Source organism: Anoplolepis gracilipes, chromosome 12 (assembly GCF_047496725.1).
Source record: "Anoplolepis gracilipes chromosome 12, ASM4749672v1, whole genome shotgun sequence".
Lineage (NCBI taxonomy): Eukaryota > Metazoa > Arthropoda > Insecta > Hymenoptera > Formicidae > Anoplolepis > Anoplolepis gracilipes.
Genome location: NC_132981.1, coordinates 3,528,019 through 3,554,920, shown reverse-complemented (window position 1 = coordinate 3,554,920; position 26,902 = coordinate 3,528,019). Strand labels below are relative to the sequence as shown.

The 26,902-nt window shown below is 35.1% G+C and overlaps 4 protein-coding genes across 7 annotated transcripts in view; 2 read left to right on the top strand and 2 right to left on the bottom strand.

Moving 5' to 3' along the window:
- Window positions 1–24: 24 nt before the first annotated feature.
- LOC140672058 (casein kinase I) lies at window positions 25–6,177 on the bottom strand. The gene is made up of 6 exons (XM_072903875.1): window positions 5,640–6,177; window positions 4,359–4,468; window positions 3,955–4,177; window positions 3,568–3,861; window positions 3,187–3,475; window positions 25–2,061 (listed from the first exon to the last, which is right to left on the bottom strand). Exons 1-6 carry the CDS (start codon window positions 5,766–5,768, stop codon window positions 2,051–2,053), a joined length of 1,056 nt encoding a protein of 351 aa, XP_072759976.1. The 5' UTR covers window positions 5,769–6,177; the 3' UTR covers window positions 25–2,050.
- On the top strand, window positions 5,114–10,124 carry LOC140672057 (methionine--tRNA ligase, mitochondrial-like). Of its 2 annotated transcripts, none has more exons than XM_072903874.1 (5): window positions 5,114–5,591; window positions 8,578–8,809; window positions 8,893–9,128; window positions 9,207–9,441; window positions 9,533–10,124. In XM_072903874.1, exons 2-5 carry the CDS (start codon window positions 8,671–8,673, stop codon window positions 10,096–10,098), a joined length of 1,176 nt encoding a protein of 391 aa, XP_072759975.1. In that variant the 5' UTR covers window positions 5,114–5,591; window positions 8,578–8,670; the 3' UTR covers window positions 10,099–10,124. The 2 variants fall into 2 exon arrangements, with proteins under 2 accessions (XP_072759975.1, XP_072759974.1); XM_072903873.1 differs by lacking the exon at window positions 5,114–5,591 and adding an exon at window positions 8,234–8,338.
- LOC140672062 (ATP synthase mitochondrial F1 complex assembly factor 1) lies at window positions 6,223–8,583 on the top strand. Of its 2 annotated transcripts, XM_072903885.1 has the most exons (4): window positions 6,223–6,330; window positions 6,392–6,850; window positions 7,979–8,140; window positions 8,231–8,583. In XM_072903885.1, the coding sequence occupies exons 2-4, from the start codon at window positions 6,589–6,591 to the stop codon at window positions 8,536–8,538; spliced, it is 732 nt and encodes a 243-aa protein (XP_072759986.1). In that variant the 5' UTR covers window positions 6,223–6,330; window positions 6,392–6,588; the 3' UTR covers window positions 8,539–8,583. The 2 variants fall into 2 exon arrangements, with proteins under 2 accessions (XP_072759986.1, XP_072759985.1); XM_072903884.1 differs by lacking the exons at window positions 7,979–8,140; window positions 8,231–8,583 and adding an exon at window positions 7,045–7,744.
- Window positions 10,125–10,397: 273 nt separating the features above from the next.
- Window positions 10,398–26,902, bottom strand: part of Dop1 (dopamine receptor, D1) — an 82,368-nt gene continuing 65,863 nt past the window's right edge. For both annotated transcript variants that reach the window (XM_072903864.1, XM_072903865.1), the window contains exons 2-7: window positions 16,190–16,262; window positions 14,660–14,969; window positions 13,896–14,040; window positions 13,350–13,453; window positions 12,888–13,170; window positions 10,398–12,679 (exon numbers count right to left, since the gene is read on the bottom strand). In XM_072903864.1, coding sequence (XP_072759965.1) covers window positions 12,395–12,679; window positions 12,888–13,170; window positions 13,350–13,453; window positions 13,896–14,040; window positions 14,660–14,969; window positions 16,190–16,262 — 1,200 coding nt within the window. In that variant the 3' untranslated portion in view covers window positions 10,398–12,394. The remainder of the gene's footprint in view (window positions 12,680–12,887; window positions 13,171–13,349; window positions 13,454–13,895; window positions 14,041–14,659; window positions 14,970–16,189; window positions 16,263–26,902) is intronic.

Sequence of the window (26,902 nt, the reverse complement as noted above, 5' to 3'; positions counted from 1 at the left end):
TTTATGAAATAAGGTATGCCTTAATTATACTGTCACAATTTTATTATACATACAGACATGTATATGCATATATGTATATACATATATGTATTTTGTGATATATCTTATATGTGCATATACATAGACACATATACACAGCAGATAGTATTTAATTAAGTGCATATATCGTTAGTTATTTCGTTAACTTATTCGTCCATTCATTCTCACAGCATGATGGATGCACACTTTTACACTTTCATTTATTCTTTTTATATAATATTAATTAAACCACGCATTCATAACTCGACAGAATGGTTATTGATTATATCTTTTCATGTTTCTGAAGGCAAAAAAAAGAAAAAAAAAGAAAGAAAGAACTGTCCGCCAGGCGCAGCGTGTAATCCGTTTCTTTAAATATAATAAACTTTGCTTTACAACTTTATTTCATCTTCGCAGTTCGTACTTAAGGCTGACCGGACGACTGGTAGTACCTTCCACGACGGGAACGTGTCATACACGCTAGTATTATTAAAAGTATATAATCGTAAACAGCTGGTTTGGAACTAATATTCGTATAATATGAACGTGAGGAGTTTAGCAGCTAGATAATGCAACTAAGATCTTAAATGAGATAGATAAAAACGATAGAGTTCCCGTAATAATCGTCGATATCGATATTTTGACTGTTCGAGACGACGTTTCTCTCGGTATATATATGTATACGAAAAACGCTTGTTGGTCATGAAATATAATGAAGTCCTTTAATGTGTGTTTGTGTGTGTGTGTGTGTGTGTATACAAAATATCAAACTTAATCTTGAAGCAACAGCACGTGAAACAGCTACTGCACAGTCTCAGCTATTAAAACTATATGTATACGGAAGAATTGTCCAGCTAGAGAGCCTCAGTTACAGGAATACTTTTTCGAAACGAGAAATAAAAACCTTTATATATTATTTAGACAAAAAGTGAGCCTGTAACTATTTCCCACTATTCGCAAAGTTTCCTTTTCTCTTCAGCGATAATTTTATGCTTCAGTAATTCATGGTAAACATATTCACAGACAGAAAGAGAGTGAATTGAGGGATATTTCTATGACAGAATCGTTAGTCGTTTGTTCGTTTCTCGATGGAGTAAGATTCGTTACTCGATATAATTACTCGGTATATACTTAAAAGTTATAATTGTTGACTTAACATTAAGGTATCTTTATCATTATCTGTCAATATTATATGGGGGAGAGGGAGACATCATTTTGTTTATTTATATAAAAAAAAGTTATTCCAGTCAAATGTATCAAAGATACTCCTTGTTACCTTTGATACACTGACACACCTACCTCATCTTTGATACGAAAAATATTAACACTTTCTCTACATACACTAGTATGCTCGCACTATATATTGAAGACAAAACGAAATTTAGGAAGCAAGATGTCAGTTCGCCCAACAGTGTAGTACAACTCATCATACTCTCAAAAAAGAGAAAAAAAAAGAAACTTCTTATGTTTTCTGTTGATTGACGTGAAAATGTTTCACGAGACACGCTCTGCGGATTCCGAGAATCGTTAGGATGTGTTCTCTCTTTCTCTCCATGAAAGTTATGATAACGATTTTATGATTAAATCACCCACTATGAATATCTCCAATAGTACAATATCACTTTTTTTTAGAAAGATCTTCCTTTTCGGGGCATCTCAAAATCTTTATTTTTAATGATCACCAACGGTAAATTAAATACGTAATAACAAAATAAGAACAAGCCACTCTCTGGCTGACTGGTCTCTTACTCGTATTTCCAAATCCAAAGAGTTCAATCAACCAAAACTCCAAGTTGTCAATGTTACGCAAGAAATATCTTATGTGTAGCCCAAGTAATTACGCGATGTTCATCTTATCACGTATACGCAAATGCTGCGTTTGTGATCACGTAATTGCGCTCTCTTATTGCGGAATTAAAGTGTTGACTGATATGACTCTCTGAATGAGAATTTTTGTAAGAAGTTCGGTACCTCGTTTGAAACACTTTAGTGATCGCAATCAAGATTGTTGCTACAATGAGGAGTTATAGTCTTAGCGCGCTCCTGAAACAAATAGAAGCGAAAAATTTTTGAAATTACGAAAAATAATCATTATACTATTGAATTTTATCAATAATACAATGCTCATATAAATACTGTAAATATAACTTTTTTGTTATATTAATGTTACTTTGTCTCTAGCATTATATGGCAGTGAGATATGCAAATGTTTAGCATCATTTAGGCAGTTTTTAAGATTAATATTACATGTATACAAAATTAGGAACAATACTGATATTGATTTAAAGTATAGTACATTACATTCGAATCTAATTATATCAATCAAATGAAGCTAATAATATACACAGAAAGATAATACACTAAGCTTTTAAATTATAATCATGAAACTAAAGAAATACTTAATATAATACGTTTGAATAAATCATATTTTAGTATAAACTATTGGACAATGTTTGACAAAAAAAAATTTAAGATTAATTTATAATTAATAAGTCAATATATAAACATTGTGTATTAACATTCTATTAAAATAACATATAGAAATGTTAAGTAAATTATATATAAAATAACGTATATGAAAAGTATTATATCTATCAATATACAAATTAATATCCCAAAATAGATTCTCAATAAATATTGATTAAAAATTTTTGGTATAACAGACAAGATTTGGTATAAACTTATATAGCCAACATTATCGAATGTGGAATTAATTGTTAATATGTTAATTAGCATACTTATGTATCCATTAGTCTCAATTATTATCATTAGTAAGTAGTAAAGAAAATCTATTCTCCACAAAATTTTGTGATTCGCGTTCTTTCATCAGGAAAGAAGGAAAAAGGATTTTAAGAGCCACTGGATTATTGCTTCTTGGAAGAAAGATTTGTGCCAATTGAGACATTGTTGATTTTTGTGGAGGGCTCCAACCATCTTTTAAGCTTGAAATTTGCTGTTAAAAACGATAATTTACATAACTAAAAGACAAATTTTGCGTTAAATAGGTAATGTTAAAAAAAAAAGAAATATTAATTTATGAAATTTTAATCAATTCAATTAATTCCATGATCTAAAATGATACGAGATGCACATAAATTTCTATAGAGAAACGATAAATTATATACAAACATGCTGCAAAACATTGATCAAAATATTAAAATTTGTAACCTGATTGAGCGTTGGCTTGAGTAGGTGCTTGACCTTGACCTTGTCCTTGCCCTTGAGCACCTTGAGCACCTTGAGAGAGACCTGGTCCAGCTGCTGATACGGTACTAATAGTACCACTACTTGCTACTTTTTGCTTTAACATTGTCCAATCAAATGTAAAATCATATTGATGATTCAATGTACGGAAAAGTATGCGGAAAAGTTGGCGTAGGTACATATAGTCGGGACTTTCTTCGAAACGTAAGCCCCGCGTGTAATTCAAATACATTGCAAATTCAGCGGGAAAACCCTGAAAAATAGACAATTTTCGTTGTAATAAATATACATAGGACAATAGTAATAGGAACATGAAAAAAACTATAAACAGATTCTTTAGTATACCTTGCACAAGACTTCCACTGGCGTGGACATTTTTTTCTCACTAATTTTTTCATATTTTTGCTTCTTTGTTGCAGCTTTGAGACCTTGCCAAGGTAATGATCCGCGATTAAAATACATAAGAACGTAGCCGAGAGATTCCATATCATCGCGACGACTCTGTTCAATTCCCAAATGTGCATTGATAGAAGCATACCTTGCAGTACCTGTTAAATTTTTATCTTCGCGGTATATTATATGCAGTCTTGTGCGACTATCTCTATACTTTTTAGCCAATCCGAAATCGATGAGGAACAGCTGAAACAATCATTTTATAATTTAGATAATTTATAATTATATGAAGGATTTAATTCTCAATATAAAGGAGAAATCACAGATCAAGATGTATACCTTGTTACAATGTCGTCCAATCCCCATTAAAAAATTATCTGGCTTTATATCTCTGTGAATAAAGTGTTTGCAGTGAACGTATTCAATCCTACCAATCATCTGGTCTGCCAACATTAGAACTGTTTTAATTGTAAACCTTCTTGAACAAAAAGTGAAAAGGTCTTCGAGGGATGGTCCAAGAAGATCCATGACAAGAACGTTATATTCGCGTTCTTGGCCATACCTGAGACAAGAAAGATTCTTGTCAGTTGTCTGATTTGCATTTTGATTAATAATTTAACAATAGTTCATTGAATGTTTTTTATTATTACATGACATCATAAAAATCATGTGGATAAAACTTTTTAAATACAAAATATATACGAAAAATATAAAAGGAAGAATATATTAAATGTAATAATTACCAACGTATATGCGGTATTCCTATGCCACCATGTAATATTTTATACAGCTTTGATTCATATAAAAGCTGTGGATGCCGGGCTCGCATATTTTCCAACTTAACTGCAACTTCCTAATGAATAAAAATATAGGTCATGTTATTAAACTACGTTTCAAAGCTTTATCTAGTGTAAAGATTAGAAACCAAATGCAAATGAAATTCATATCTTAATGTAATCATATTATGATTTCTTTTTTTCTTATTATTATGAATTTCCTTTGTCTCATAAATATTTGCTTGTGCATTACAGGGATAATTATAGACAGATTAAAGATAAGAAAAAATAAAACAATAGACACAGTACAATAAATCGAATACTCGAGTTTAACTTTATATATTTTTTATATAACTTTATATTCTTATTTAAATTTTGTTCATTTAAATTCTATTTTCTCTTTATTGTCCTTCATTTACTACCATCATATTCTAAAAAAATATGGAGTTATCAGTACTGCTTTTCTTATATTGTAATAGATATAATAATGAATACTGTTTAAAATAAAATCCATTAGAGCATATTAACAATAATGATCAACTTAAAAAGAGGAAGCAATTTGCAAAACGAATAAAATGAGGGCCAATTTTATCATCATTGGTCACTGTGTGCTCGTCGTGCTTCATTTAATTTTCTTTATCTCTAATTGGAACTATAACCTAGTAAGACATAGCATACAGGATTAGTAACTCGCAGCGGGTTCGCTGAATATAATCCACGTCGCGGATCGTTTGTGCTGCGAACGGTTACAAAATAACGCGCACTCAAATCTCGATAATCATGATTATTATGACAGGCGTCAGCTTATATTTATCTCGACACGGCGTACCTACATACGTCATTAGTGATACGCATGACGATCCAAATTTTCATGGAATATATATATCGTCAACATTTATTTATTCACGACACGCACGCACGATTTCTGACGTGTGCGTTCCCAAATTACGGAACACGGTTTTTTTTTGACAAGGAAAGATCTCTCTCGCAGTCCGAGAAATCCTTCTGTCGCGAGAGATCGCGGTAGACACGGGGGTCGCCGTCTTTTCGCGTCATGAATCTTTTCGCCTCGTTTCATCGGGGCGACCGACAATGATGTTCGAGAGGGGCCGATGATCGTCGAACGGGCCTGAAAAACGAGACGAGACGACGAACGGGAAACGCGAAATAGAGGGAGGCCTCGCTGGCAGTAGGTCCGATGTGAGTAGGTCGGTTCCTTTAGAAACGATCCTCGAATCCCTTCCTTACCTCGCCATTGGAGATGTTGATGCCGAGGTAAATGTCTCCGAAAGAGCCCGAGCCGATCTTCCTCATCAATCTGTACTTGCCACCCACGATGAACTCATTCTTTGCTATTGATACCGCCAACGACGCCATGTCACTACTCTCCACCGTATGCCTTCTCTCTCTCCTCCACTCTGTCTGGCTCTTCCCTTGCGCGGGGACCTCTACACGACGATGTAGTTTTGCACCTGCTCTACGTCCTCCCTCTTGCTCTCGCGCTCTCTCTCTCTCTCTCTCTCTCTCTTTCTTTCTTTCTCCCAACGTCACCCAATCTCTCCTGTTCTCGCTCTCGTTCTCGCTCTCTCTCTCTGTCTCTTCCTCTTTCTTTCAAGTCAAATCGAGATACGCACCGACCGGGACGTATCAGCACGCTTTGCAGGCCAAATTTTGATAGTTCAGGTCGCCGAGGGACGCGATCGTTGTTAACGTGTTACACGGGAGTAAGTCACTGACGGCACGGCAAGCTCCACCGACAGCTCGCCGACATTTTCCCTTTCGCTGTAGGCACGAGAGCAGCGACTGACGTCCCGGAAGCGATACGTCACGATAGAGAAGGCGCCGAGGGAAGGGAGAGGGTCACTACCGCTCAATAGAGCGACCCGAGCGCGATCAGCTGACGATCGTGTTTGACATTTCGCGAGCGCGATAATCACGGGTGAGCGTATATTTTAGTTTGCAATCGCGTTGTATGATCAGCAGTCTCCTTTTTATCGCAGCTCTGGACCTGATTTTCATAAAGTCGCTCACTTGAGACCCGACGTGACGAGTGATTTGAAACGCCAGCAGCGACATCTGTGAATGTCTGGCGAGTTAATATTTCAAGATGGCAGTGGAACGTCAGCACGTTTTTTTCAACTAAACTGGAGAGTGTTTATTGTTCGTATTCTTGTCCAACATTATACAACTGACATAAATGGCAAGTGTTTTACTACGAAACGTGACACGTGTAAGATTAGGCAGACGGTTGAAGAATACCCGAATAACGGCGAGGACGAGCGACATCGACGAGAGGTACATCATGACAAGCCGGGCGAGACTCGAAAAGGTCCTGGAGGAACTGCAGAAGAATCCTTATTACGATAAATATGCCGAGAAAATTGCCAAATTGCAACAGACCAGTCCGGAAGAGTTTCTGGAACGCGTCGAGCAACAAGAAAAAACTGGCAAAAAGAAAGGTATATGAACTTTATAAGATTATAATTGCGCTGATAATGTTGTTTTCTTGACATTCTCTATTTCATTTTTTCTTCTCTAATACAATTATACAGTACACCTTCGTGTGAATGTATTTTTCACTTAGATATTTATTAATTCTAAGAGTTCTGTAGCATTATTTTATCATGATAAATGATAAACTTGAACGTTATAGTTAAAGAGAAACAAGCTGCAAAGTTGTATCAAACTGAAGGGAAACCAGTTTTGGAAACTAGTACGCAAGCACAAGAGGCTCAGTTAAATAACATAATGAAGGTTGACATGATAAAAGATAAGACAAAGGAAGAAATTATAGATATATGGAAAGAGTACCATAAGCAAAAGGATTGTATTTGCGGAACAATGACACCTGAGCAATATGATAAGATGTTTACACGTGGCAAACAATATTCTACCTTTCTATTACCATTACCGAGAGAACATGGCTATGAATTTATCATGTGTCAATTCCATGGTTCAGAAGTACACATGACGTCACTTTTGTGGTATCAGACACATAAAGAGAATGCACCCGAGTGTTTAACTATGATACATTACACTGAATTGAGAGATGACAAAGGCATTATACTCATGCGGGGAGAATTTGACACAAAATTACTACAAGCATATGAAGCACAATGTCTAGCTAATGAACTACAATTATATTATTGTAACGATAATGAACAACGATTGCAGTTGCTTGAAACATTTACTAGTAAACCCAACGAATTTAAACACATGGATCTTATAGCTCAATTGGAAACAATATCTCTAGAGACACATAATGTTGAGAAGAAGAAATGAAAAATATTGTAAAAAATTTCTATACTGCTTCTTGTTATTTAATATAGTATAACTATATGTATGAAAGAAATAAATATTTTTAAAATCAATAGTTTCCCTGTATTTTACTTTCCATATAATAATTTTATTTTAACATATTGTTTATATATGATAAAAAAATAATTTTCTTTTCATATAAAATCTGATATATTGCATTGTTTGTGTAGAAATTTTTTGACAAGTTTCACAATCAATATCAATAATTTGTATTAATAATAATAGATAAATATTATATAAATAATAGTAATTATGAATTAAAATTTCAGTCAAACATGTAATATCGAATTATCAGCTTCCAAAATTGACAATATTTCCATTCCTGTTCAAAAACGTACAATCATCAGGGAGTCAAATAATAAAGAGGCAATATGTAAAAGATCTGTCTCAAAATAAATATATTACTACACCCATTTTTTATGTGAATGCTGGTACTCAATATTTTTCTAAAAATTTTTTATCAATTATAATATAAACATAATAGAACGGTTATATAAATATTTGTATATTTTATATATTAGGTCCTCATATCGGACACTTGTACACTGCAGTTTTGGCTGATGCAGTTGCACGATACAACACTATGTTGGGCCATAAAACATTCTTGACCACAGGCACTGATGAGCATGGTAATAAAATTAAAGCTGCCGCGGCCGCAGCGGGTCTGCCGAACCTTGAGTACTGTAAAAACATTTCACAGCAATTCAGGGAAATGTGCGATAGATTTGAAGTGGATTATTCGCGTTTTATTAGAACCACAGAAAAGCAACATTGCGATGCAGTGCATCACTTTTGGGTTCTTAGAAATTTGGACATCAATCTCGTATAATGCTTATATAATATCTTGACTCACCTTGTATCTTTTCAGAAACGGCTGGAGGAAAGAGGACATATCTATCTGGGAAAATATTCGGGATGGTATTGTGTATCAGATGAAGCGTTTTTATCTGATACAGAGTTGATGGAGCAGAAAGATCCTACTGGCAAAATAATCAAAGTCTCCGCGCAGTCAGGAAATACGGTGGAATGGACGGAAGAGGAGAATTACAAGTTTCGTCTCAGCGCATTTCAAGATGATCTCAAGTATTGGCTCAAAGATGGTACAAACAATGTTATTTTTCATTTAATTTAAACCCTTATTTTTTTTCTTTTTAACAAATTGTGAATTTGGATTTTTTTGTAGAAAACGCAATTAGACCAGCATTGTATCATAAAATATTGTCCGAATGGATAGAAGAAGGTACATGTTTACAAGATTTAAGCATCACTAGAATCAGGAGTAAAGTGCCATGGGCCATGCCTTCTCCAAATGACGAGTCTCACTCAATATATGTGTGGATGGACGCTTTGATAAATTATTTAACTGCCTTAGGATATCCGGATGAATCATTTAAAAAGTTTTGGCCACCTACTATTCAAGTAAGATTATAAATTTTCAATATTAATTATTAGAAAGTACAATGTGAAATATATATTGAAACAAGATATTTGATGCAGATAATAGGAAAAGATATTTTAAAATTCCACGGTGTTTATTGGCCAGCATTCTTGATAGCAGCAGGTCTCGAGCCTCCAAAAACATTATTGTGTCATGCTCATTGGACTGTTGATCATCAGAAAATGTCGAAATCAAAAGGAAACGTAATCTCGCCGTTCAAAGCTGCAAATGATTATTCAGAAGATGGATTACGATACTTTATTCTCAGAGAAGCAGTGCCGCAGAATGACGCAAGTAAGATTCTTGTGTGCATTTAGTTATATGTCACTTTTGCATCATATATATTTTTTGAATCTATACATACAAGAGACTTTTTGTACTGTAGATTATAGTTCAAAAAAGATTGTCAATGTATTGAATTCCGAATTGGCGGATACATTGGGCAATTTAGTCAATCGATGTGCGGGTAAAACGATCAATCCGTCCAAAGAGTTTCCCGATCCGGCGAAATACTGGAACGTGTTGCAGTCTCAGGTAGCCGATGAAACCAGAGAAGCTTTAGAATCTGTAGGCAGGAGAGCGCGCGAAAGTTATGAAGAATACAACTTACATCACGTAGTAGACGCGGTTATGAGTGCGCTTCATTGTGCGAATAGGATGGTAGAGTATCACGAACCTTGGCAGTTGAGAAAGCAGGTCGACGATGCAGATTCGATTAGGGAACTCAAAGCTGTCATATCGCTCGCTCTGGAAAGCAGCAGAATAGCTGCTTTAATATTATATCCAATTATACCAAGACTGAGCAGCAATTTGCTTGATTTTCTGGATATCCCGAGAGAGAATCGCACGTGGGCGGATACCGTGCCTGAATTTTTCAACAACAATGGTGTGAAAGAAAGATATATCGAACGTAATAATGTAATATTATTCAAGAAGATAAGAAGTCAATAAATATTTATTATTGTTTGGAATCTTGATCAATGAAGAAATTTGTCTCTGCCGTAGTTTTCTATATTTTCTGCAAAAATTTCAGAGTAATTCGATAAAATTGAGTAGTGAAAGTTAATTATGTACGAATTATATAACGAGAGGATAGTTTGTAAAAGTACTATTCGTTAATTTAGAATTTTATACTCGCAGCTTAAATTTTCTGTAGATATAACGAGCATATAAGTGTCTGTTTTTCATATTAATTTGTGTTCCCTATGCTTCGATGGGATACAGGAATCAGTAAGAAATCGCAAATCAGATACTCTTGTCGAAGTCTTATAATCTAATATATTTACAGAGAACGGTCATTCGAATATATCAGTAATATACATCAACATTGCGCCGAGCCGGCTAGAGAGTTTTAAACGTCGTTTCTTCAACCGTTCTTATACAATCTACAACAACGTATACATTTGTGCACCATTTCCTTTTGTTTTTTCCCTCCTCCCTCTCTCTCCCTCGCGCCGGATCGCAATGCGCTTTATATCGTAGATATAGATGTACCAAGGAAGCTCGACGGATCCTCGCGAACGCCAAATTGGCTCGTGACTACTTCCTTCCGTTCGGATATGTGATGCAGAATTGAGTTTTAGATTCGACGGGTGCTCGATTTTCGATTTCGCGTCTATATCTGATGAGCGGGCCCATAAACTATGAGATATCGCGCTTCTGCGAGCATCTTCCTCTCTCTCTCTCTCTCTCTCTCTCTCTCTCTCTCTCTCTCTCTCTCTCTCTCTCTCTCTCTCTCTCTCTCTCTCTCTCTCTCTCTCTCTCTCTCTCTCTCACATTCTCTTTGTGTGTGTATGTGTGTCTCTTCGCGCCCCGTCAAATAGAAAAATAATTAAATGGCTATTTACAAGATGGAAAATGAATTCTGTAGTTCACACGGCGCGCCGTTTGCGCTGACCTATTGCTATAAAATTTTTTTTTTCTTCATGATGTTTCCACAGACGTTACTGTTCAGAAACATATCGGTAACATCCAGCTTTTAATCGTAGATTGGCTATCGACATTGCTCCATTAAAGAGTTACGATTGCTTGATGAGATTAATATCCTAAGCGCTACACTTGGATTCTATTAATCGACAAATCCCACTCTACGCCTTACAGTCGTATCACTTAAAAAAGGGTAAATAAATAAATAATTATAAAAAAAAGATACCAAAAAAAAAAAAAAACTTCAATTTCGGTGCATCAGGTTTTTCTAGATATGCTTCAAAGTAGGTTTAGATGATTGTCTTAATTATGATGATTACTTCTCTGCGAATTATCACGCTTACGCCTGCGTCGAACATCACATCACACAGCCTCTTTCGATAAAAAAATGCTCCTCGACTACTTTGAAAAAACTTTTGTGTTACTCGTAATTTTTATCGCTTCAAGTCGCGAGGATGATGATGGTGAAGTTGAAGATACACGAAGTATTCTTTTTATGATATCAAATATTATATTGCTCCTGCATTTACGATACGTTCCTCTAGAACCCGACGTCGAAGAGACACGAGTTTTCTAAATGTATTCTCGGGCCAAGTGCCAATGATAGCTAACTAGAACATTGATTGATATTACGTGAGAAGAGATTTAATAATACGGTCGAGTATTATCCCAGTAGCCTCGGTTACATTTATATTACATGAGCGACTGTATAGCGAGAGACGATATCAACGTCGTAACTGCAGTTGCAAGTTCTTTCTCGTGCAGGCAGACGATTTAAAGTTTAATACTTTGCGGATGCAAATACTAAACTTTAGCACTCGAGAGTGAAATCCGCTTGTGTTCTTTGATACAAGCAACATTGCAGATTTTATGTACAAGTTCACATCCTCGAAACGGAGTAATTTATCGTCCCATTGGGAGTCGCGCAATCGCGTCACCTGTGCGCAATTTTTCCCTTCACATGCAGGGGATTCGAAACAAATTAAAATAAACAAATAAATTCGGAAACAGAGATCAAATCGGGAAATTGTTAAATTTTACACGTTCAAATGAAACCTGTCTCATAATTGATATGTGTCTCTCATGCGATTATAGAAGATCGATATGATGAGAAAATGTCTTGGACGTAGAATATGTAAATTCGCACGTCGTACTCCTTTCCGTGAGACGATGTCGATGTCTTTCAAGATCTTACTTTCTCCACAAGATCGACTGAGTGAGAAAGGCTGAAACGACCGCGACGACTCCAGAGGCAAGCGGCGAGTGAGATCCAGGAAAAAGATGATCGTTTAAAGATGATCGACAGTTGTTGAGACGCGTTTTATATAGCGCTGACGATAGTGTCGCGATGTCGTTGAGCCATGACGCCGACCTGGCAGCTGTCCGCGCTCGATCTCGGACTGATGTTGCATTCAACCATGGATCCGTTGCGCTTCTGGACCACCACGGAACGAAACTCGCCGCACTCGCTGGTTGACGGCTGGTTGCCCCGCGCCCGCGCTCCCTTCGTGAGGATCCTCTTGAACGCCTCCCGGAATTCAGTGTTGAAGATGCTGTAGATTATCGGGTTGAAGGCCGAGTTACTGTAGCCGAGCCACGTGAGAACCTGCTCGGGCAGAAGAAACGACTTTCACGTGGACGATGGAAAAAGATTTCTTCTATCAAATGATATCTAATAATAAAATAATAATAATTCTCACACGAGAGACGTGCTAGTGTCAAAAATAAAAATGTCAGACTGACATAATCGTCGTCGAGATAACAAAAAATTCTTCTGCTGTATTCTAAGAAGAGAACTACGTTTATCATCGCACCTGAAACGCTCGGAGAGATATGCAGGTCTTGCAATAGGCTGCGACAATGTTGACGCAGAAGAAGGGCACCCAGCACACCAGGAATACGCCCATGATTACGCCGACGGTGATCGCGGCCTTGTGGTCGGACACGTGGTAAGGACTGGTCGGCTTCGTCTTCGTCTGCGGCTTCGGTGGTTTGCAGCGACTGCTCTTTGAGCGAAAACTCTTGGCCATCGAGGTGTCCGGCAGCTTCGTCACCGCTCGGATGCTCTTCACATGTTTCTGCGCGTAGCAATAGAGCCTACAAAAAGAAATGCATGATATATTTTCAAATAAAGAAAAAAATTAAATAAAAAAGAATTACATCTTCATATTAAAAAATTGAATGATGAGAAGAGTGATGTCAAATGACTCATGCTTCATAGAATTGCGTGCATCACTTATGAAGATTATAGCGATAAGTACGACAAGCATTCTTACCTGCAATAAATACCCAGCATTACAATGCAGGGTACGTAGAAAGATATGCAAGAAGACACCACCGCATAAGTGGGTGTAATGTCTAGGGCACACGTAGGGTGCTCCTGTAAAGGTAAAAGACGAGTAGAGTTTACAGACGCGAGGATTACGCAAACTACTTCGTGATGGATACAACGGGGCAAATTGAAAAATGTCATTTATTTTTAATCCTTTAGCTATTCAAAAGCAAACTGTAACGATTCACATACGTTTTTCTTTACAAAGTTACGCGAATTCAATTTCGCGCAGTCGATATTATATGTATCTGATAATCGATTGATATTTTAATAATTGTAGATTTTTTAAAATATTGTATATACTTTAAATATATCGAAGTAGACAAAATGCATATATTTTATAAACTTCAAGTGGAAAGGATTACTCGCGATAATTAAAATCAATATAGTTTACTTTAAAAAATGGAAAGATGGAGAAAAATCACTTTATCAAGTTTTACGTATTAACATTAATAAAAACTCTGAGTAAATTCTATAAATATTGTTATACCTCCACTGCATCGTTATAACTCTTCGGTGTATCTTCATTTCTGTGAAGATCTAGACTGATCGGTACGAAGGATATGAGTCCTGCTAGAAGCCACACAACAACAATACCGCCAATAGCAACTCTTCTGGTTACCCAACGGCCGTACCTAACAAAATTGATCAGAATTAATTTTTTTTTCGAATGCGACTGTATATCTTACAAGCCGCAAAATGCAATATATAATTCTTATTTTTTTTATCTCAAAAATATTAAAATTTAAGAGGAAATCTTTGTGTGTACGTTTCAGTCAAAAAATTCAGCAAAAAATGGTTATAATCTTTTTTTTTTAAAGAAAATATGGATCAGCTATATTAAAAATTAATACATGAAAACAATATTTTAGCCTTTTAAAATTAATAATTAATTTATGAGCTAAAATAAACATTTGTCCTGTAGAATATAATTTAATCTCAAAATCGTAAATATTATTTTATATCAAATTTAATTTTTCTATAATGACTGTACACAAAAGTTTATTTATAAGTTATTATGAAAATGAAAGTGTTAATTCTGCAGGACAAATCTTTACTTTGACTCAGAAATTAATTATTAATTTATATTTTAAAAGGCCAAAAGTGCTTTGTGCTTACAATGTCAAATTTATGAATCTCGAAATGTATTAATTTTTGACATAGCTGTTCCGTATAGTTCTTCCTTAAATTTACAATTGCTCAATTTTTTTGCCGAAAAACTACTGAAAGGTTACTGATCGTGTCTGGCCTCACCTGAGAGGATCCTTGATGTGTATGTAACGGTCGAGCGATATGGCGCATAGATTCAAGATAGAGGCAGTGCTGCACATAACATCGAAGGCGATCCAGATGTCGCAGAACCACAGTCCGAAGATCCAGTAACCCAGGAGATCATTGACTCCGGCAAAGGTCATCACCAGCCCACCGACGAAGAGATCGGCGACGGCCAGGGAGGCCAGGAAGAGATTGCCGATCCTCCGCAGTCCGCGGTCGGTGTAGATCGCCACGCACACCAGGACGTTGCCGGCGACGGAGAAGAATATCAGGATCACGAGGAGAAATCCTGCGGAGATATCGGCAGAAATTCATCTAACGGAGAATCGTCAGGACACGCTGCTATTCGCCCCTCGAAGCGCGTGCCGATAAAATATGATTCGTCGCTATTCATCGGATTGAATCGAGAAAAAAATGATAGGAGGTTATCAAAGGGTCCGGGATGTTAGACGCCACGTCATAAAAGATATATCTTTCAAGAAATTTTTAACAATAAGACATTGTATTTCACCATCAATATTTTTTATTAAAAAAAAAACTCATTTTATTTTACCGAAATAATCTCCGGCAGATTTGATATCGATATGGCTCGTATTAGATTTCGCTAGTCATAATTTTTTGCAATATACTTGGCATTTATATATTTTCCTTTAATTAAATTATAAATAAGGAGAATGTTAACAGGAGATAAAGTACAATTGAATTTAGTTGAGTAAAATTAACCAAGAGCCGATAAATCCATTCTGTTATACGCGTACATCCCCTTTAAAGGATTAAGTTCAGCAAGTATATAACTTGCTTCGCAAACCTTTATTTTATCGATAATGTAAGCGCGCGCACTCTGTATATCATAATAATTGATACTAAAACGTCGGTTAAGAAAAATCTTATTATCTTTAAAATTTCAGAAAAATCCTCTCCCCTGTACATTTTCTTACGAAATATTATCTAAAGAGAATTATATTTTCAATAAGAAGCTTTTAAAGAGATTTTTACACAAATTTAAATAAATAATATATTAACCGCAAAATCTATTAAAATATGAAAAAATAATATCAAGACTTTTGCTTGTTGAATCTTAAAAATAAAACTTCACACAGTAAAAATTTCTGCAACATTCCGCAAGGACAACAGTATCAATATTTCAACGTAAACGACACAGACAAGAATCACAAAATTATTGAACAGAGTTTGACAGTTTGTGGCGAGCGTCGCGGTGGCACAGAAATTATGACCACTCACCCTCGGGACCCACGTCCAATCATAATTTATTCGATTTTATCGGTTATATTAAGCAGCAAAAGGGTCTCGGCAAGCTGGTAGAAAGCGGTATACGTGGTAAGGGTAGCAGAATGGTGTCGAGAGAGATGAGGGTTAAAGGGGGAGACAGAGACTACCGCGGTATGATTGGACGGTAGGTCGGATCGGAGGTCTTCCGAGAAAAGGCACTCTCAGGAGGCTGTCTTCGAGGGGCGACTCGCGATCGATCAAATGGAAAGTTTAGCGAACCAACTAGGAGCACCGACAGCAGCGAGAAAGCGTCTTCAGGCAGATCTTCTTCTTCCCCGTCTGTCAGATTACTCTGTGAAAAAACAAAGAAAGATTGCGTGTGAATGCAAGAGGACTTATGATCCCAAGTTATGATTTATGCGAGGCAGAGGAGAAGCTGTCTAGACAGAATTAGCTTAACTAATCGATCTCCGTATCAGACAAAACTACGTGACAATAGCGTAATACACTGCGACAATTGTCTCAAGACACTTTTACGACGAGACTACGCAAGAAACAGCACAAAAGGCATCATAAAAATGTCTAAAGGAGATATCTAATCGTTGAGACTCCTCGACGTCCTTTAGACATCTTCTGGATTTTCGGAAACATAGTACTTGGATACATTCATGCAGACATATCTTACGGTAAAATCGTGATAAAAGAACGCAGTGTACGATCGCGTTAACACGAGTTCTCCACAGGAGGGTGGCTACAGAGGCTTTTAATATTCTCTTCATCGCGAATGCATCATTTCTCATCGCAGCTGCAGCTATCGCCGTAAAAAGTCGCTTTAGTTCAGTTTTTTTTTTTTTTTTTTTTTTTTTTTTTTTTTTTTTTTTTTTTTGCGACCGTATAAACGGGTAGACGCTAATTATCCGCGCCAAGCAAGTAATTACGACCTGCTGGCATTTTATCCGCGGGATTTATCCGAGACCGCCCGTGACGTATTTCATTGATGAAGCTCAGGTATTACGTCGATGATTCGACACATAATGATGCAACCGGCGTAATTGTATATTCGCGGTGCGACTGTCATTAATTTGAATTACACTTGCGTACGGTATGGGTGCGGTAATCGATATCTATATAAATTTCGCGGTTAAATCTGCATAATGCACGAGTCAGAAACAAATAAATTGCAATCGCGTGTTCGCGATATTTCGTCGTATTTCACGAATGGATACGCGACATTCTCCCGAATCAATCATCCCCCTGCGAATTGGGCGCAATCATAATAATAATAATAATAATTTATGTGACGCGTCGCATTGAGATCTCGCGGTGAACTTTCGAAAGTAGAACGACGTTTATCGATTCATTAGATATGCAATGCAGCATATACTGTACAACTACTTTATATTCTACACTAGCATGGTTTATATTATATATTATATTAAGTTGCACCAGCTACACTTATATTATGGCTCAAGAAACACTTTGTTCGCGAAATTTTGCACGTGGAATAATTATCGATTCAAATTATGCGCCAGTACTTATTAATTTAAAGTAAGCACATCCACGATAAGAGTGACAATGGGCGTTTTCAAAAATTTCCTATTCAATCGGGATAGAATTTCCATTTCGACAAGTCGAAATTGAGCTTTTTCGCTTTAATTTTCCACTTGATTTCAGACTAATTGCTCCAATTCGCGCCAACTTCTGCGACTTTAGATACGCTTTATCTTACATCTGACTCAACGAGTGACATTTATTATTTGATGTCAAATTAACGTTCAATCCATATTCCATAGATCATAAGTAATTTTTTTTTTTTTTATCAAACTTGGCGTTTCGAAGATAAATTATTCTTATTTTCCTCGTAAAAAGTGTTGAGAGAATTGACGTGTAAAATAATCGGATTACATTTTGATATGATAAAATTATATGTATAAATTATATATGTAAAAATGTATTTTTACGATCGTATTCAAAAGCTTTTATATATCTTTTAAATAAATCAACATATACTGATTAATTAAAAACGTATGAGGAATATGTTATAATATAAAAAATGCTTTAAAATACAATAAAAAAGTAAAAGAGCTTTTTATAAAATATATGCCATTCTGCATAACGCAAAAGTGAAAAAAAAAAATAATATTTTAAAAATTGATTTTTAAAATAAGATTGTACAAGCGTTTAAATTGATATTTTGAAGATATAAATCTTTGCTTACATTTTATACTTAAATTATAATATAATTATGTAAATCTAATGTATATAATTATATATATTATATAATTGTATGCCACTTTTTGAAAAGATAATTCGATAATAATATCCTGAGAACAATATTACATAGTCACTTTGAATTAAAATAATCTATTCTGTATCTAAGAAAATGTAAATTATTTTCATAAAGAACACACAATAGGTGCAAACACGTCTTTGAAATAAAACGTGATCACGTTCTCTGGATACGGCTTAGCGAGTGAAATATATACCCTTATAACATCTCACTTTTAATGGTAAGTGCTTCTTCTATTTATATACATACCTTCTCGACATAATATACAGTAAGGGTGTAAATGAATTTGTTAGACAAAAATGCATAGTGTTACAAAGGGACATGCTTCCAAAAAATGTATAGTGATTAATGTAAAAGCTCATTGATCTCTGATAATCCATCTCTATTATTAGCGTTATATCAATTTGCAATCGTCTTTTTATAATTTTACGGTATAATTTCTTTTAAGATCTGTCAAACTTAGCATGCGACGATTTACCGAGACACGACGATAACTTTCTTTCGATTAATATCTCGCCAGTGGGTCGCATCGTTTTCTATCATCGTGCGAATAATTCCTCCGTCTGAAAGTTTATAGATATAACGTGTGTGACATAGATCTCGATCATCATTTATTTCCTTTCTCTCGCGACTTTCGTTCAGGAAGACCGGTTTGGGTCAGCGATCAATTCGTTCTGGAAACGACGATTTATATCTGTATTTGGCAGTCACTGTGATTCAACCTGAGTCAAATCGAAGAAGAAACAAGAAACGTGGGAAACTTGCGCTTTCTTTGGAAATGTTTCGTGGATGGTTATTCATTAATTCACATCTGCGGAAATATATTCGCGCGGTGAAAGCGTTTTGTCATTTATCATGCACGTGCCATTTTGTTGGTAAGATCAATAAATTTATTGCACAAATGTAATAAATATGCATCAAATGATTACTACAATTTAAAAAAAAATTACTTTCTCATTTAAAGTCTGTATTTTTGTAAACTATTACTTGTCAAAAAACTGAAAGAGAGAATACTAAGTTTTTAATTTGGTTTATAAAATAAGTTCTTCTTTTTCTTTAATCTGATAAGACGAAAAATTATTCTTTTAAATAACCGCCAATTCTTGAGAGTTTCAGAGAATCAAATTCTGTTAAAAGTTATTACATTCAATGCTATTAATTGTACTATTTAATTCGATCATCACTAGATCACCTATATTTCTGCGCCTCGTGATAAACAAGCTTGTAGTTTCGAACTGTGTACAACAGTTTGCGAATAAATCTGTTACAGCACTTATCGCAGATGCATATGTAAAGATAACAGAACCGGGGATGCAGCGCCGGCTGCAGTTTAAAGCTTGAGAAAAGTTATCGCGGTTCGTATGCGCGCGATAAAAGTAATAGAAAAAAAGTGACGTGTGCGATTGCGATTTAATGAACGACGAAAATGGGAGAAAAAACAGGAAGAAACGTATCGAACGCGCGAAAAAACTGGAAACGTTATCGGTGCTCTCGTTTAGTTTTGTGCAAAATTGCTTTTACGTCCCTTCAAACGTTGCTGTCATAGACAATCGATCCGTTGCGCAAATTATGTTACAGCTGTTTCTATTCATTTCGATATGCGTTTCTCTCTGTCGCTTTTTTTTTTCATGTTTTCCGAATATAAGTCTATCAACAGTTATATAGTGGAAAGATGTCACCAATTCGCTTTCTTCTCATTAGGCAAACCTATTTACATTAAGTTATCTTACATGCATTTACACGGAACAGATTTTTTTGTTACCTTTATCGCGCTATTTTTATGAACGTGCTCGATTTTGTGTGCTTCAGGAATGAAACATCTAAAAAATATTAATTATACTTTGCGATGAAACATTTGCTCGTTTTTATCTCAACATATTTAAATAGTACGTCAAAGGCTATGTCAAAATTAAAACTAACTAGTATGTCAGCTGACATATTATTCGCGTGTTCTTGTCCGCTATTTCCTGACGTCATAATTTAAAATGACAAAGTAGATCTTGATCTTGAGAATCCTTAATAGCACGGAACTTTCAGTTGCGGGATTGAACTTATTTCCGGAACTGAAATGCATTATACTGGTTCTTTGATTTATACAATACGTGCACATATATATTTAATATTTCTCCATCCGTTTTACATTACTTCGAGCGTTTGCGTGACTTTGCAAGAATACTTGAAATTCTCATTGTGTTCCTAAGGCAAGGGTTCGTACTTTATCGCGCGCGACACGGCGGAAAATCCTCCGATGGATTTCATCGATTCTTCGCAATATATCGCATCGCATGCATATGCAGGGAAAAATATTTCATTGCGTCAGCAGCAAAATGTCGATGCTGCTGATAACAAACGATTGCTCAATCAGCATATATCATGGATCGCCTCCAATCGCAATCACCGATGTCGCAAAGCGTATATTCGAATGGTCCCCCGTGTATGACTCGGAAAACGACGATGACTCGTGGTTTCGACAATTTACATTTCATCAACAAAGCGACAATATTAGAGAAATTTCATTTTTTCATTAGCGAAACATTCGTGAACCGCGACTGTGCTTTATCATGCGCGCACAGTAATTGGCGCCAATTTTCAGGAAAGCTCTGTGATTAAAATTAACCAATGTTATGGAAGCGCGACGAGAATATTTTTTTCTCCAAATACCACGGATCGATCTTTACAATTTTTATTAAAATGTATGTTTAGTTATATTTGACATACACGTTAGTAATTCACCGCTCTTGAGAAAAATGTTTTCCTAATAAATAATTGTCCCAAATAAATACATATTCTTAAATTTAGCGACAAAGATAAACCAGATGTAATTTATAAGACATTTGGAAATTTTTTCCTCTCTAAAAACACATCTCAAATCAAGATAGGTATACGATAGACGTGTCGATAGTAATTATTATCGAAATGAGCTGCGGTCTATCGTTTTGATGAATCAAAGGAAATGTAGAGCACGTATGATTGCCATGTGATCAACTAATACGCTTATTCTGTTGACGTTGATCGAGAGAGAGAGAGAGACAGAAACCTAACGTCACATGCTCGTTACGCATGCAATTACGGTTACCGGCTTATTACTCGATGATTGCTCTGTTAATTTGTGCTTTAACGGTAATCGTATTGTCTGCCGACGATTGTCAGTGTCTTCGACGCGACAGGGCAATATTACGTGCACAGATGTTACACGCGATATATCGCGTAGATATTTAAATGTGGTATACGTACACCTATTTAGACATCTATCTTAATTATCGGCTTATATTGCTCGTGTCTTGAGTATCTAATATTGATAGTGATTCGCGCAGACTTATCATCCGCTCTCTTTCAATCTTTGAATACAACTTTTTCACTCCAATATTATGAGAAATATAATGTTTCGTATATAAAAGTACACGTATCTAATTTTATTCAAATTATAAATGTACCGTCGTTCGAACAAACGCATATTTTGGTGAGCTCTATTTAATAAATAAATACTTTTTTAACGTTGACTTCCATCACTCCTGACTTGTATACGGTGGAAGATTAAATAGCGGTTTCGCGTCCATCATTTGTACACGTCGTGTATGAAGATTATTTCGAGAGAAGAAGAGATTAAATTCAGAAATATTTAATCGTCTTAAAAGGGACAAAATCCAGTCGAAGCTTCTCCATTATTTTAAAGCGTTCTATACTTGGTACAAATGTATGGTTCTGAGATATGTTTTTCGTCATCGATTGGAAAGGGTCCAATACGTGTCTCTAAAGAAGGAATAAAGTAGCCGTAAATATCAATCTCGGTGTTACTCGGGTTTTCGGTGTTATGTGGAACCACGCCTCTCCTGCCGTCTACAGTTCCTTTTTTCCTTGAAAGACACATATTGTACACTCTTCTCTCAGCACGAGCCAAAATAAAAGACCAATTTCTTTCCTCGCGGGAACGACGATACATAAACTTCTACGAAGAAGCGGGACAAGTATTCTCTTCGAGTTATGTAACATTTCTGGATAGATAAAAGATCTAAAAAAAACATTCAGCGGAACAGAAAGAATGAATACATCCGGTTTTCGTGACGGAAAAATTTCACGATATTCCTGCTCGTGACAGCATCGTGGCATGCTATTAATTCCATTTCCAGACTTGTACAAAATTAGATAATATATATGCAATTTTAATTAAAATATGCGTAAGTTACGGAATATTTTAATTTAGTCGCAAATAAATGTAAAAGAAAAAAATAGGATAAAAATATATTATAGGTACAAAGTTTCACTGTGATAAGAGAAGGCCATTTCTCGTCAATATTAAAATAAAAGTATTTTTAAAAATAGATAAAAAAAAATCTATAGATGAATGATGATTCGCTAAAGATTTCGGCCATTCTACATAGTAGATTTTATTCAAATCCGTTTATAATAGTCAGTATTGCAAGACTTAATCCTACGTAAGAACGAGGATTAAATCTATTTTCAGCTCGTTCTATTCACGTGTCTGAATAAACAGGACGAATCCTCGGCGACGTAACATTGAATAAACACCCTCGTCTAGATGTAGAATTCTATTTCGCTTTATTCAATTGCACACAGTTTCCTGGCACCGAATACGAAAATACGTTGAATATCGTAAAATCAGACACGCATAATTTCATTTTGCTTAGAGAAATCTTAATGAATTGACGCTGTCAAAATGTTCTTTTTGATACGGGAAACCATCTAGTCATTAATATCACATCAGGAAACAAATTATGTGGCGTGCTAGAGACGAAAGTCGGGACTCCTCTACTACGGCGATTAATCGTTCAAAATATAGTTGAAATGCCAAGTGCTAAGGGTCGGATTTAAATTTACGATTTCCACCCTTTCATTCTTCTCACGTTGAATTGGAATTTTCGTCGGAATCTTACTGCTACATTGGCAACCCTCGCTGCCACGAAAAGCTTTGAGTTGAAAGACTCGTTCTAAGTTAAGTCGAAAGGATTCGAGTCACCCTTTTAAAGGTGACCATTTGATAATATAAGAAACAGCTTTGATAATATAAGAGAGAAACCGCTATTCTTTTATTTATTTATTTAACTATCCTGTGACAATTGTGTTAAAAGAAATCGATATTAAATAATAACTGTGAGATCTTCATGAAAATTATTGAAGTTGTAAGAATAAGAAACAAAGATATTCTCTCTCTACATGTGATTTTTTTCTCAAAATTACATCCAAAAATATAACGAATCGATGAAAGAGGAAAAAGTCTATTATGGGTTAATTTCACAATTTTATTTTAGAAAGGGAAGAGTCATTTGTCTCTTCTAGAAACAAACTCAGAGCGATCGATATCTTTATTATCGGAACATCGGTGGCCATCCTTGATTCAGAGGCTGGAGTTGGATAACCTTGTGGCAAATAAATAGCAAAGTTCGCTCGTAAATTGCTCAAACCCGAAGGAAGTGCGTAAAATACTGCGACGAGTGTGTTATCGGATGTACAAGATTTACGACGCGTTTCCCTCGGGGCTGATCGACGTCCTTTACTTCCTTCATTGTAGAAACTAGTAGCAGTCGGCAGTTGCATCTGCCGATTGTATCGAGAAATGTGGTAAACGTTATACCGCGCGTTTCCTTCCATAGCACTTTATTTGTCACCTCCCCCCTCCCCCCGCAACAATTTATTTTATTTTCGCACGTCGCTACAAGTGATCCATTGTGTTTGGCAAACTGTCGCGAAAACTACAAGTAAAACACAACGTACACATCAGAGAACCACCGCCACTACTGTTATATAGCCTCGAATGTAATATAATTTTGAGATGAGAATGTCTCTGTTTCTTACTTTTAATTTTCATGGAGATTATCTAAATTAAAAATTCTTTTCAGAATCAGATCTTCTTCCTAATAATATTCCTAATCAAAACTCATTCATAATGGAACGATCTTTTCTCTTCCTAGGACCATCTATATGTCATAATAAATATCGAGCTTCCCTTAAAGGCATAGTCATTTATTTAAATGTGTTGGATACTAGTTATTGGATGTACATAGTTATTCGAACAACCTACATCAATCAATTTGCATTACCATCAGGATTATAAAGCGATAACGTCGAGAATTATTGTTCCGGCAATTTCTAGGATGTCTCGTCGAGCTATTATATACGACGTAACGCTGTCAGAATCTGAAAGGAGGCTTTGTCGAGCCCACCAATACAATGAACCGGAACATATTGTTAGACTTGACGATAAAATCACCACGAGATCAAAGTTTATCATGTCGGTTGTGTTGTAATCTATAGCGCGAGACTCTGTTGTTCATGATTACTTTTTAGTGAATATTCCACCGACAAATCAAGGGAACGCTCCTAGGGCAGGGCGTTTTAGGGAGATTAATTAGAACAGAGCGAGTTGCGCCGAAAAAGAAGAGAATTTTATTTTAACGACGAAACAAAATTATTCTTTTCCTCTTGTCGCATAAATCCAAGATATTTGTCGTTCTCTTCTTTCTTCAAGGGTTAAGCCGTTATAAAGGAAGTTAAAGCGTAATCTATATAAGACAACTTTATGGCGTGCACTTTACATAATATACTGCAAAATTGTTTTCCGCTAGGCTATGAAGTTATAAATTTTTCACGAGATCGGATTAATTCCCACGCCTCATCCACCATGACGATGGTGGGCTTTTGAGTGGTTTTAAACGCCCTAGCGTAATGCAATATTTAGGTTCCTATTTTAGCAAAGTGCAGCTGTCAAGTTTTAGTGCTCTATTAGTGATATGCCGGTAAAATTTGAATTTTTAAAGTTTGTTAAAAAATTTTTCCTTTTCACGCTTGCTTCTACTCAGAAAACTACGTTTACTAATTAATATATACATATATTGTATATGTCAAATCATATTCTTTACACAAATCAATACAATATTTATGATAGTATTATTGTATATCTAGGGAGACTTTGTATAAACTGTTTTGACAAAAACTTCTATCTATTTTTCATATAAAATATTTATAAATGTTTTCCTTGTGAGAAATTCTTTAGTGTCAGTTAACTAAATTGCCTTGATTGTCATTTTACTGATAATACTGCTATTATAGTACAATCTTAATTCAAGATCTTTTGTGTGTGTGCATTCTCTATAATAACTACTTCCGCGGAACTTATCAGAAGTCGAGTCTTTGTAAAAAGTTTTACCGCCATCGTCGAGCATTTGCTCGTTTTTTCGCAATTTAATAGCAAAAAAAAAAAAATCTTTTCTCCGTTCACTCTTTTCTCGTAATCGTATTTTCTCTTCAATACATAAATTCAGTTACAAACAAGTGTCGACGCGAGTTTGTTTCCGGTATTAATAACAAGCACTTTTGCATAAATCTGTTTCGATTTTAATTCATTGTGTTTCGTAATACCAGTATAATTTTCGGAAAATTACATGACGTTTGCATAAATAACAATTTTCCTCAAATTTTCGCTGACAAGATTTAAGCGATTAGTCTTTGTATTATTTATGAATATCAAGAATGCAGAAATACACAGAAGTGTGCTTTCTGTATGTAAAGAGTATTACGCTTATTACAAAATTTTGTTATAATGGAAAAGTTTTCTTTCACATGTGAAATTTTATTAAAAGTATTTAAAAAGCTGAAGTGTGTGCAAACACATTATACAAGTTATTTATTTAAAAAATAACGTAAATTTTAATGTAATGTGAATTTTTAATTTTTTTCTGGTGAAAACGTTAGAATAATTTAAATAAGATACAAATATAAATAATGTTTTGTTTTCACATACAAAATTATTGCATTTGTATTCTCTCTCTCTTTCTCTCTTCCTCTTTAAAATATAAAAAAATTATTTTCAACATATGCTAATATAATATATAATCTTTCTTTTTCAAAAAAATTTTAATTTTATTTTAATTATTAATGTTCGTGTTTGTAAAAAAAAGAAAAAGTAACTTTATATATTTTAAGAATAGAATATCTGAAAGAAATTAGAATATATTCGTCGCTGTCACTGACATTTATTCCGATTATGTGAACATATCGTGTTAATCATGTCGGGAGTTCTCGATTTCCTCGCGACTTTTTCACGCTCTGTGTAATTTCATTTACACGATTGAAACGGTACTTGGGACGATGATACAGTGAAAAATAGAAATACTGAAGAGTCATTGAACATCAAACAGACCATTTCTTCTGTAATGGAATGAAAACTGAAATAAGCAAATTTTCGAGACCATCTTTCAAAGTAAATGCAATATAAATTTTTACAACTTATCTTCTATTCATTGTAAGACTTTCAAATAGAGTTTAGCGGTTATAATATTCATTTTTACATAAGTCAATCTTAATTTTTGCTGATGTGAAATTAAAATTATGCCGACATTTTACACATGCGTGAATTGAAAGCATATTAACTTTTACCGAATTAAGCCGTAAATAAAATCTCGCTGTCATTTTAAATCTAAACAAAAATATCCTTCCTCGTAATATTTCAATAAACTTAATGTTTGTTAATGTAAATTTTATGTTTCGATATTTTTTTTCTATAAATATAACAAATTTGAAAAGTCGATTCTGGGAGTGTGGGATGAGTCGTAAAATCTTCAATCATTAAGGCTAGGATTGAATTCCTTCATACGCTGTTTATATTATTTCGCGCGTGTTAATTCAGAGTTCGCTAAATTCTCGTTCATCGATGATTGTACTTGTTGGTCTCGCTGCCGAGCCGGAAT